This window comes from Asparagus officinalis, chromosome 8 (assembly GCF_001876935.1).
Source record: "Asparagus officinalis chromosome 8, Aspof.V1, whole genome shotgun sequence".
NCBI classification, from domain to species: domain Eukaryota; kingdom Viridiplantae; phylum Streptophyta; class Magnoliopsida; order Asparagales; family Asparagaceae; genus Asparagus; species Asparagus officinalis.
The window spans coordinates 60968306-60980909 of record NC_033801.1 but is presented as its reverse complement, the minus strand read 5'-3'; the positions used below and the strand labels follow the sequence as shown (position 1 = coordinate 60980909).

The window sequence follows — 12604 nt, the reverse complement described above, 5'->3', positions numbered from 1 at the left end:
ACCCCGTATTCGCTGGTATACGGATGTGAAGCTGTGCTACCGCTGGAAATTCAGATTCCGTCCCTTCGGATCGCCCTCGCAACGGAGATGACGACGGAGGAACAACATCAGAAGCGTCTCGAAGAGCTCGAGAGGCTGGATGAAAAGCGTTTGGAGGCTCAACAACACATCGAGTTTTACCAAGCCAGGATGTCAAGGGCTTTTAACAAAAGAGTCCGACAGAGAAGCTTCAAGGAAGGAGATCTGGTCCTCGCTGCTCGCCGACCAATAATTCTCACCTCCAAGAAGAAAGGTAAATTCGAACCCAAATGGGAAGGACCGTTTGTAATAGACACAGTCTATTCAAACGGCGCATATCGCCTGATTACTCAAGAGGGCGCCAGGCAATTAATGCCAATAAATGGGAAGTTCCTGAAAAAGTACTATCCCTAGTACATTCAGGATAACTCATTTACCGGGAAGTTCCTCGAAGAATATTACACTTAATATTCTAGAGGATAACCCAAAATCATTGTCACCACCAAAATCCCTCACTGATCAATTTCAATTGACAGTGAGTCCACCAAAAATGTTTTTCTGGCCCTCTTGATTCTTTCCATGAACAAGAGGTCCACTTTCAGTTCGGAGTCCCTTTTCGATAAACGAAAGAACTCCTTCCCTTTTTCTCTTTGGTTAAACCTTGTTCATGGTTATAACCGGAGTTGAAAATACCACTTCGATAAACGAAGGACCCATTTTCAGTTTAGATAACTCATCCTATAAAAGGCAAGTTTATCTAAATTTTCCAGATTCTCGGAGTGGACACCCCACTTCTAGTTTCTTCTTCGCTGGAAATAGAATATAAAATTCTTCCTTTCCAGAATCAGGGAATAGAATATAAAATTCTTCCTTCCTTGTCTGTTGGGTTCGCCTTCACCCTAAAAGAAGACCGGGAAATAGAATATAAAATTCTTCCTTTCCCGCACCAACCTTTTCTAAGAATCTATCAATCTAGGATTCATCCTAGGAAGTTTATCCCGAATCCTAAGCAGGGATAAGTCTGCGCCTAACACGCGCTGCCGGTTTAGTCTTTTTCCGCACAAAAAGACACCAGAGTCTGATTCTGGGGTATTTTATCCTGAAACCTAAGCAAGGATAAGTCTGCGCTTAACCTGCGCTGCCGGTTAGTTCTTAACCGTTAAAAAGAACACCCGTCCACATATTCAACATTGTGGCAGGTCGTCATTAATAACACCAAAATCCATGCCTTACACGCATGGGGAATGTCATCCTGAATCCTAAGAAGGGATATGCCGACGCCTAACACGCGTCGCCGGTTTAGTCTTTCGCCGTAGAAAAAGACACCAGAAGACCAGTCTGGGGTATTTTATCCCGAAACCTAAGTAGGGATAAAGTCAACACCTAACACGTGTTGCCGGGTAGCCTATTCCCGTAACAATGGCGAAGTCTATGTATTCGACATCATAGCACGAAGTCTAAGAGAATTCATTCTCTTAGCACAACGTTACATGCGAACGGAGTTAGACAATCCGCATGCTAGCCCGACTCAAACGGTAGTCGGTAAAGGCTAATCAAACCCGTTGAAGGCTGGGGGTTAGCCAAAAATCCTAAAGTCAACACCTAACACGTGTCGCCGGGTAGCCTATTCCCGTAACAATGGCGAAGTCTATGTATTCGACATCATAGCACGAAGTCTAAGGGAGTTCATTCCCTTAGCACAACGTTACATGCGGAACGGATTCCGACAATCCGCATGCTAGCCCGACTCAAACGGTAGTCGGTAAAGGCTAATCAAACCCGTTGAAGGCTGGGGGTTAGCCAAAAATCCTAAAGTCAACACCTAACACGTGTCGCCGGGTAGCCTATTCCCGTAACAATGGCGAAGTCTATGTATTCGACATCATAGCACGAAGTCTAAGGGAGTTCATTCCCTTAGCACAACGTTACATGCGGAACGGATTCCGACAATCCGCATGCTAGCCCGACTCAAACGGTAGTCGGTAAAGGCTAATCAAACCCGTTGAAGGCTGGGGGTTAGCCAAAAAATCCTAAAGTCAACACCTAACACGTGTCGCCGGGTAGCCTATTCCCGTAACAATGGCGAAGTCTATGTATTCGACATCATAGCACGAAGTCTAAGGGAGTTCATTCCCTTAGCACAACGTTACATGCGGAACGGATTCCGATAATCCGCATGCTAGCCCGACTCAAACGGTAGTCGGTAAAGGCTAATCAAACCCGTTGAAGGCTGGGGGTTTGCCAAAAATCCTATGAGTATTATGGTCAATCATTTCAAACGTGATGAGGAATCATAATAAAGATAAAGATAAAAACCAATTCCACTAAAGAGAATCAAATGTCAAGGTTTTCAGCAAATAAAATCATACATCAAGCCCATGGCTAAGAATCTGCTGACTGAATTCAGATAACTTCTCGTCATAAGAGCGTCTAAGCTCCTCCTGCAACTCAGCTCTAACAGACTCTTCGTTCGCAGCTAAAGTCCTCACAGCATCCTCCTCTGTCTCAGCCAGTCTCTGCTTCAAGGACTTCAGCTCATCAGATAAAGCAGCATTTGCTTGCTGATTCTGCATCTTTGTGTCTTCCTTCTCACGGAGTTCTCGTCGGAGCTGATCTATCTGAGAATCAAGCTCCTCGAGGAAAGAAGATCTAGTGGCGAAATCAGCCTCAACTCGATCTATGCGGTCCCGCTGCACCTGAATCTCGAGCTCAGCAACCATCCGAGTACTGCGCCATGTCTGTAAGCGAGCATCCAACTCGGCAGCAACGAATGAAGAGGCACCTGTATCCCGGAGCTCATGAAACATCTGAAGCTCACGCTCTAAGCGATCAAGGTCATCAACCATAGCCGTCGCTAGATCCGGACATCCTATGTCCCTAATCAAGTTTATCTTGGAATCGAGGTAGGGCTTAAATTGGCGAAGAGAAAGTCCGTCGTGGAGGAGTTTGCCAATTATAACAGTCAGGGAGGAGAAATAAGAGCGGACTTCTACGCTGATGATGATCTTCTCAGGGTCATCCCCTGATAACAACTCCTTAACGAGGATATGAAGCTGAGAAGGAAGCCCTACACAAAGGCCGACAGTGGCCAGAGGTGGCCGACATTTCCCTTTTTGCAGCCACTGTCCTGAGAGCCTATAAATAGGCCTAGAGATGTTCATTTTCAGAGGTCGAACTTTCAAGAGCCGAAACTCTGCCGGATTGAAGAGTGAACTCGGAGCTTGAAGACCAGAAGACTTGCACATTCAGATCTGATCCTCGGCGACCATCCACGTCAGAAAAGGCAGGATCTCGAGAGGAAGAAAGAACAGATCTGAGATCTACACGAGACTACACTCCAGATCTAAGCTTGGTCTTAGATCTCGAGATCTGAGCGATTATTCCCTTGGTGGATTAATTCCTCCCGGCTATTATTCCCTTCATGGAATAATACCCGCATACTCGTGTAGATCCGACCGGATCTAGATCGCGCGGTGGTCCACGGATTAACCCCGGCGTTGGCAAAGAACCCACACGAGCAAGCAACCGCAAAACAGGAGCTTGCGATTTGTTCACAAGAGGAAAGTTGTAATTTTTATTTTTTTTTCTTTGATTTAGTTGTAACCGGATCTATAAAAGACCGGATCTTTGTAACCCAAGATGACAATCATATCAATGAAAAAGAAAACAGTTTTCCACGCGAACAGTAACTGATAGTCGATATTCATGGATTATGCCATGCGTGAAGCAAGCTCCACCGGTGGGTAGTAATAGTAATGTGTCCTGGTGGGGACAATACACTATGTGAGGATGCTCACCGGTGGGTGTATAAAGGCATGCGCGGTTTATTGATTATCTATGATTGGGGATTTTGAAATCCTGAATATTAGACATTGATTATTCATCTTTACATAATATTTTATTTCGGTCAATGATTACAATATAAGAATGGCAACTTAATATTGAGATCCCTTTGTTCAAGTTTGATATCTATATCTATCATTTTTATTCGTTCCCTTGTATTATGCCCGAGATTTTTATGGTTACCTATTGGGCCGTAGGCTCACCCCTATTATTTCTAAATCCACTCACAGGTCATACTACTGGCAAGGATAAGGGGATTGTAGACCCTAAAGTTGAAGATTAGCTCCAGAGGAAACTCTTAGTAGGAGTTAATTTATGTTCACTTTTGTTGTATTTTTTATTTATAAAACATGTACTAATGTTGTAGCCACTGCTATTATTGTAATATTTTGTAGTTCCCTTTAGTGTTCTTCTATTTTGGTATTTTATGGACTCTGTTGTCAACCTCATGATCCTGAGTATTGCATATACATCTCCACTATCTTATTTTTCGCCCTTCAGTATATCTATATTGTGATGTGCATAAAGATTTAGCAGGTCGACCATTCTTATTACAGATAGGTCATGCCCAAATTTTTATGTATCTCCCTGAGGGGCGTTACAAAGTGGTATCAGAGCACAGGTTGACACCTTAAGAGTCATACATAAAATACCAAGGGGACTTAGGGATGATTCGAGTCGGTGTCAAACACTAGTCATGGAAAGATTATCTTTCCCTGACATTCTTGTAATATCTAGACTTCTATTAGATTGGTTTTGTTCCCTTGCATGATGATAGATAACTTTTGGCAGGAATGATAAATACTAAGGATATTCTCAGCAGGAGTGCCTTGCAGACAGAGTTGAAGAATAGGCCGAAGCTCAGTTATCTTTTCTTAGTTAATGGTCATAGTTGCTTTTGTAGTACTTTCCTTTCCCGTTGAACGATGTATTTTATATTTCTTCAGTATTCAGTTGTTCAGTCATGTACAAGGGCATGTTGACCCGAATATTATGTCTTGGATGATATTCACTTGTGATATGGATATATTCTGTTCTGAGTTGTTTATTATATTCTCGCTATCTGTGACCAGGGACATGTGCCTTCGCATTGTATATTGTTTGACGCTTAGCATATTAGGTTAAGAAGAAATATTTATTTTTATTTGTTCTCCTCAATCTAATACGTCGTGGGCTTGTTCATGTTTCGATTCTCTAGTATTTTGAGAAGCGGGGCGTGACAAATTGCCTTACACTAATTCTCATGCATCATCTACTATGTGTTATATATGTGGTAGAATGGATCATGTTTCAAAAAAATGTCAAATGTGATACAGAGTTAAAACAGTCAAGCAAATTTGAGTAGTTAAATGCATAATTCTTAACCAATATGGACTTATATGGATATCTAGGCTATACTTTTTTGCTTTTCCGTAAGGCTGCAGGAAGGTCGATTATCGAGGCAACATACAGGAGTTGACCAAAGAGTGCTAGATTGATAATTTAATCATTGATCTAAGATGAAAATAAGGAGATATAGGTTAATTATTTTTTTATCTCCTTATATGCGTAAGTTCTTATCTCAGGTATTTTCTCTTAATCCAACTGTATCATATTTATTATATATTTGTCTTCTTTATTTTTCTTTTTCTTTTTATTTAAAAAATATTTTGAGGTTTACCATCTATGGTCAAACCCTAGTCATTTATTGTGAACCATCAATGGCAGTAAAAGGGGGTTTTCGTTATTTTTTATTTTTACCCCTTTTCTCTCTAAATTTATTTATCCTCTCTGTGATTTACTTGATTTGTTGCTATGATCTAATGAGTTGAGGAGCTTATCATCTTGTTTTATTGATCTAAACTCATTTGAATCATCATTAAGGGAATGTCTAAACACAAAAGTATAAGAGGTGATCAACTTTCGAGAGCCACACAAGAGAAGTATGAGAAACTTCTCTTTGTATTCCAGATAGGAGGTGATTCATAAATTTTGGAGGAGTATGCCAATATCATAGAGATACAGAATAGAGCGGCGATAAGATCTATGATGGATAAAGGATGTGAGAGAGAGCAAATGTCACCGTTATGAGCGAGTTTTATATGTATTTCAACAAAGAGCACGAGTTTAATGGTATTGTTACTTAAATGAGAGGGAAGAAGATCAAGATTAGCGCTTCCTACATTTGAAGAGTCCTTAATCTTCCAAACCCACCTAGAGGTATCTAAGATATGTTTGACTAATCTATGGGCTTTACAATAGGTTCTGATGGCTACAACCGGAAGGTGGAGTTTCTCCGTGATAAGTTACACTCCAGTGTCTTCACCTCGGGATATTTAAAGCTTGAGTTTATCCTCCTCAATCTCTTTCTCAAGTTTAATCTTTATTCCACTGTTGCCTATACCACACATATCATCCAGGATGTTGTCTTGCTATATTGGCTTGCCAGTGGTAAACCTTTTGATCCAGCTCAAGTTATATTTACTTAGATGTCTATGGTTGCCACTCCTGCTAGGGAGGTTGTTGCGAAGAAGACCAAATAGGAGACTCGGCTGGTTTATCTATTTCTCATCACTTGGATATATCAAGACCAGTCGATTTCCTTTTACACTAATAATATAAATGAAAATGGGAGAGCTACACTTTTGGCTAAGACTGCTAGGAAAAGCTTAGCTAGGAGGAAAGGTGACACTACTGTCGGGCAATCATAGCCTTCTGCTTCACAGGCCCTAGATTCTCCGAATCTTCTCAATGGACTCTGCGTCTCTAGGAGAGAGTATGGAGTTGATGATGAGAGATATGACATTGATGAGGGTGATATAATGTTGTAGCACACCTACTATGATGCATCACTACAATATATCATGGGAGCTCTTCATCAGTTAGATTCATCTCTCGGCACGCCATTAGTATATGGTGACTTCTTTACTGGAGCAACACAGCCTTCAGGAGCTCCTCATCCATTCCCTTCACATGATGCTAATGGAGGAGATGATCATGATGAGCAAATGCAGGGAGATGAAGGAGATGACAGAAAGATAGCATCTTAATCTCTGAAGGTTGAGTTTTCTTTATTCTTTTTAGATTTTCTTTTTATTTTGGACATGTATATTCTTTGGTGATGCTTGAGATACTTTGTCTATACTAAATCTTTATTTGCATTTCGGTTGTTAAATAATCAGCTTAGTTTCATATATCTCCATGCTCACCTTTCCTGTTGCATGCACATAATTTTCTTTTTTTTCCTTTATTTTTTCTTTATATTTTTTTCTTATATTTCTTGATTTTCTTAATTTTTCTTGATTTTTTTACTTTTCATTTTCCTTTTATGGTTGTTTTAAGGTTTTGTTTTCTCTTTTTCATTTTTTATCAAAAACAAAACAAAAAATTCTCTTTTTCTTTCATTTTCTTTGAAAAATAAATTAAAAAAACTTTGGACATGCTTATGTATATGCTTTTACAAGATTGATTCAGATGATATTATCATATGGTATATAGGCTTGATTACATCACACAGATTACATATGGTTTTCAAATTTATATTTATGTATTTTTTCACACCATGATAGAAATATGATTACTTGGCACATTATTTCACAAGATATTTCACGTTACAATTTCACACACCTAGTTTTATACTTATTATATTTTGTAATATGAAATAATGGTAAAACTTTTTATATTTTATTTATAAAATATTTTTGGAGTATTTCAAGAGTTTTTGGCCTTGTTTACTACTTGAATAATGCACACATTTATTCTTTATATGTATAAATGTGCATTTATGCAAGAACTTATGTCAAACAAAAGAGTGTATTCGTTAAAAGATGATAAAGGATCAACACTCTTATGAAATCCATGAAAATTTGAGTGTATTTGTTAAAAAATGGTCAAAGATCCACACTCGTGGATTATGTTTATGCATATCTCAAAGGGTAGCCATCTTATACTGAATGTTTTCATATTTAGAGATGGTGTGAACCGCCCACCAAATACTATCGTTCTTCCTCCTAAATCCTGTACGGTTGAGGTGATAGCGTGACACTTTGGTCATTAATTTCTAATATTGAGATAGTTCAAAATCTTATTATTGCTCAATATTCTCTTTGATAAATCTAAATTTTTCCAATAAACTAGTATAATTCTTTTTTACTATTTCTTTTACATACTTAACAATGATACTTAATCATGTTGTGTGTGATTTTTGATGTTATTTCTCTCGTATTCAAGTGGTTCATGATTAGATTTTAATCTATTGTACTATTTTTATATAAATTTTTTATGTGAACCAGTATGTAATTCTCTTCCTTACACCTTTAAATGATTTTTATTTAAATTTCCTGAGTATAAAGTGTAACCATTGGTGTGTTTTTTAACTTTTTCTAATAACAAAAGGGGGAGAATTTGTGTGAATTTTGAAAATTTAATGATCTTTGCATGAGTGGAGTTTTTGTCTAAGTGGTTTCATGATGTTTGATTTCTCAAAATTTTTTTAAACATTTGATGCACTGTTTTAGGGGGAGTTTTACAATACTTGTGCTTGATTACACTTTTCATGAAAGAATAAATGTAGAGGGAACATTGAAATTTTTTTTCTTTTATATGAGGGTGCATTTTGCTTATTGTTTCTATTTATGTATCTCAAATATGCATATATTTAGGTATTTTAAATATCAAGTTTGTTATTACCAAAAAGGGGAGATTGTTAGGATGTAGTCTATATAATAGATCTTATTTGATTAATAACAAACTCTCATTTGGTACTAATAATTGTTTGAGATGATATAGTACATGTGAATACAGGTATAAGACGTGTACGAGGCAAAACAAAATGAAAGTAAGCTCAACAGCGAATTTCAACCATCGAACCAAACGATGGTGCTCAAGGACCCATTGATGGTCATGAGAAACCATCGATTATAAAGTTGGATGATTATAGATTTGATGTTTTAAACACAGTCGTTCGTCATTCTTTTTTATCTCAAAACTCCACCACGTTCAGGGTATCTCTTTTGTGATCCATTGAAGGCTATATAATAGTGAAAGAGATAGAGAGAAGGTAGAGTTATAGGGTTTTAATTTGAGAAGAGATTTCATTGAAGATTTTGACACCTTGAGCTTCGACAAACTCTTTCTCATCATGCACAACATCGCTGGGTTATTTCAGCATGAAGAGTTGCCCTTAGATTCATCATCTATACAATTTTTCCTAGTGATATGCTTAGATTTATCGAATGACAATTTGTTTATTAAAATGATTGTAAGATCTTTCATATTTTCTACGTTTAATTGTGTTTCAAACTTATTTTTAGGGCATACCCAAGCTGGTGTTAACTGGTGGTTAAGATTAGCTAGGGCTAAATGTTTATTCATTGTAAAGAGCTATATTAGATGACTAGTTTCAGGTAGATTCCAAGCTGTAGTCTTTGTGAGACTACTGATTCAGGATGTGATTCAGGAGAACTCTTGACATAGTGAAGAAGCTCATTCATAAGAAGGAAGAATGAGGATATGATTGTTATCCGAACCACAAAAATCTTGTGTGTCCTTGATTGGTTGTTTTTCACTTTTATTTTATTTATTCTGCTACATATTTTGTGTTTTTTTAGCAACAAAGGTAGCAACCCTATTCATCCCCTTCCCTTTAGGCTTGTATCTCAGATCCAACAAATATAATGATATATAAAGTATACAAGGGTGAAATTGTCCAAAACATGTCACATGTGAAGCATATTGTCAAAATTGTTGGCGTTTATGGTAATTTAGAGAAAACGTTCATGATAGTTTTGGTTCATGGTAGTTTTGTGCAGAACATCTCAAAGTTTATGATTTGGCTTAGTGAAATTTACCTTCATTTTTTTCATGGTTGATCATAGTGTTGTTATGTACACAGGCAAAATTTCGATACATGTGTAGAGCCATTGGACTTTTGCATGGAGAAAACTAACGAGGCTGTAGTATTTGAGGGAGCATGTAGTTAACTATTTGAAATCCAACTTTATTACATACAGAGACTTCTAATTTCGAATCAGATGTTTTGGTCTTTTGTTCCTGCATTCAAGTTAGAGAGTTCATTCTATTACTTAGATCCTGAGATGTGTCGTCTTTGTAGCTTAAAGGAAAAAGGTACACATTTTCAAGAGGAAAGAAAACTTAACATGATTTCTTCAAAATTTGACGGGAAAAGGAATCAAGTTTCACTTCTCTTATATTGTAATTGAACTGCCAAGTGTTAAGAGTTAGATGAAAACTAGAAGTTTGGTAGTAACAATGTACGAGTAGTGTTCAAATCATGACTCGTTTACAAATACCAAATAGAAGGAAGAGCAAACAAAATTTTTTGGGGGTAACCTAGCATGTAATTCAACCCAAGACTATGAGAGCTACATTGGAACCTCCCAACCATCCAGGTCACCCTTGGTGGATGAAGTGCAAACAAATAGAAGCCGATATGCACTTGTTTTTAGAATAGGAGAAAGGGTATTACATAATGTACATGAAATTAGAAAAGGTAAAAAAGTAATAAAATTGAATGCATCAACTGTCTGGAGTACTGCATGTTATATGCCTTATCAATCACGAGCCAACATTTGTCACCTCATGACAGCTGGCCACGTACTAATAAAAGCGGTATTTTCGCTCCATTTGTAAAAATCCAAAAAAAACTCTAAAGGTATGGTTTCTACCATAATCAATTCTTACAAGTACAATAACCTAAATAGTAACAACAAAATGCATCACCTTCATATTCGAATCACCCTAGATAGTAAATTTTAAAAGTTTTGCTGATAATCCTCAAAAAGTTTGGAAATAGCACTTAACCTTAAAAAAAATTGCATTTATTTAAATCTATTTTCAAATAACCCCTAATTATTTGTGGGTTTATCTGAAAAAAGTTTCGAAGGTTACATGACATTTCCAAACCTTTTCGGGGGCTATATTTAATAGCTGAAACTTATTGAGGGGTATTATGACATTTACCAAGTTAGGAATAATAAAGGAAAGCTGTTAATAAGTAGCAAGGCTCCCGCTACCAAACAAAAATAAACCCCCTACGTCTCGAAACCCTATCATTTCTCCATCACGTCTCTTTGCTGCAGCAGCTGCAATGGGCTCAGATTTCGAGTCCATTCCCTTAATAGGTATCAAATCTCGATCTGAATCAATTATTTCTGCAATTTTCCTTTTCTTTTTCCTGAAATTTAATAGTACGATCTGAGGATCACAAATGAACATCTTTGTTAGATGATTGTGATCTTATGTGCTTCAGCTGATCTCAATTGGGTTATCTTTTGGCATCCTTCTCATTTAATTTGAACTGATTATAGCTGTAAATACTAGGGTTTGATGTTATTCAAGGTAAATTACAGAAACCCCTAATGTTTGCATGATTCCTAGAAATATTGTAATGAAACTTGTTAGTGACCTCTATGCCTATATAAGATGTGTACGATTATTATATTGAAATTTGATGACTGTATACATATAAAGATGGTTATTCGACTAAAAGTCGAAGTGGACCGTATAAAGTGTCACTTTTGAGACCTTAGGGGGATTCTGTGTTATTTCTATAACCGTAGAGCGATGTTTCTGTAATTTACCCTATTATTCAATCATGAAACATAATGAGGGAAGCATTAGACAAGGCATTAAATCACAATTTACAGTATTTATAAAAATGATGTTGAAGTTCAATGTGAGCCTTGTGCCCATAGACCCACTTCTGGTTATCTTTGTCTCTTCTTCCTTTATTACGCTAATTAGCCAAAGAATATAACTTGAAACATACATATAGTTGACATGTCTATACTGTTGTGTTCAATTGTAGGTTATCTAATCCCTAATAAAACTAGCATTATATGAGGCATAAAATTGGAACTTACACTATTCATCAAAAGACGGATGTTGGAATTCAGTGAAGGCCTAGCGTGTGTAAGCCCACTCATTCTAGAGCCTCTAGTTCATAGTTGTTGCGATCCTCCTTCCTCAACTGAGCTAAGTAGCCGAAAAGAAACTGAAGTGAAAAACAGATATTTCAAAGCTATATAGGCATTTTCAGGGACTATTTACATATCTTTGAATCATATGTTTCGGGTCACTATGAATATAAGTAGTTAAATACAAAAAGACTTATATTGTTATTATATATTTTTGGAGAAAAAAAAGGAAATAATTGATCTCGAACTTGATTGTACGTTGGTGGGTTTTTTTTTTCTTCTTGTGGCGAGATGAATGGAATTTTCAACTCTGATCTGGTTGAGGACATGTTACCTAAAACCAAAATAATAGCGGAAATTTTTATGTATTTGATGCATCAATTCCTTTCAGATGTTTATATAATATGTCCACCTTTCATATGTTTGTACAGTTGTACATCCCTTCAGACGTTTCTATCTAGTTTTCTACAAATCTTTCTATCTTTATATAATCAATTCATTTTCCATATGTTTCTATTTGATTTTTATATAATTTATTTTACCTTTATATAATATATCCAATTTTCATATGTTTGACCTCCTTTCAGATGTTTCTATCTGTTTTTCTATAAATCTGCATAATTGGTTCATTTTTTATATGTTGTTATCTGATATTTATATAATTTATTTTACCTTTAGATAATATATCCACTTTTCATATGAATGCATATCTCTATCATATGTTTCTATCTAGCTTCTACGTATTTGTCTACCTTTCATAAAAACAGATAAATTAGTAGTTCAAAAAATAAACATGTTTAAAAAATTGAGAGAGATTGAAGAAGATT

The 12604-nt window shown here is 36.7% G+C and overlaps 1 protein-coding gene across 1 annotated transcript in view; it reads left to right on the top strand.

Moving 5' to 3' along the window:
* Positions 10884-12604, top strand: part of LOC109851261 (probable 2-oxoglutarate-dependent dioxygenase At3g49630) — a 20463-nt gene continuing 18742 nt past the window's right edge. The window contains exon 1 of the mRNA XM_020421315.1: positions 10884-10982. Coding sequence (XP_020276904.1) covers positions 10949-10982 — 34 coding nt within the window. The 5' untranslated portion in view covers positions 10884-10948. The remainder of the gene's footprint in view (positions 10983-12604) is intronic.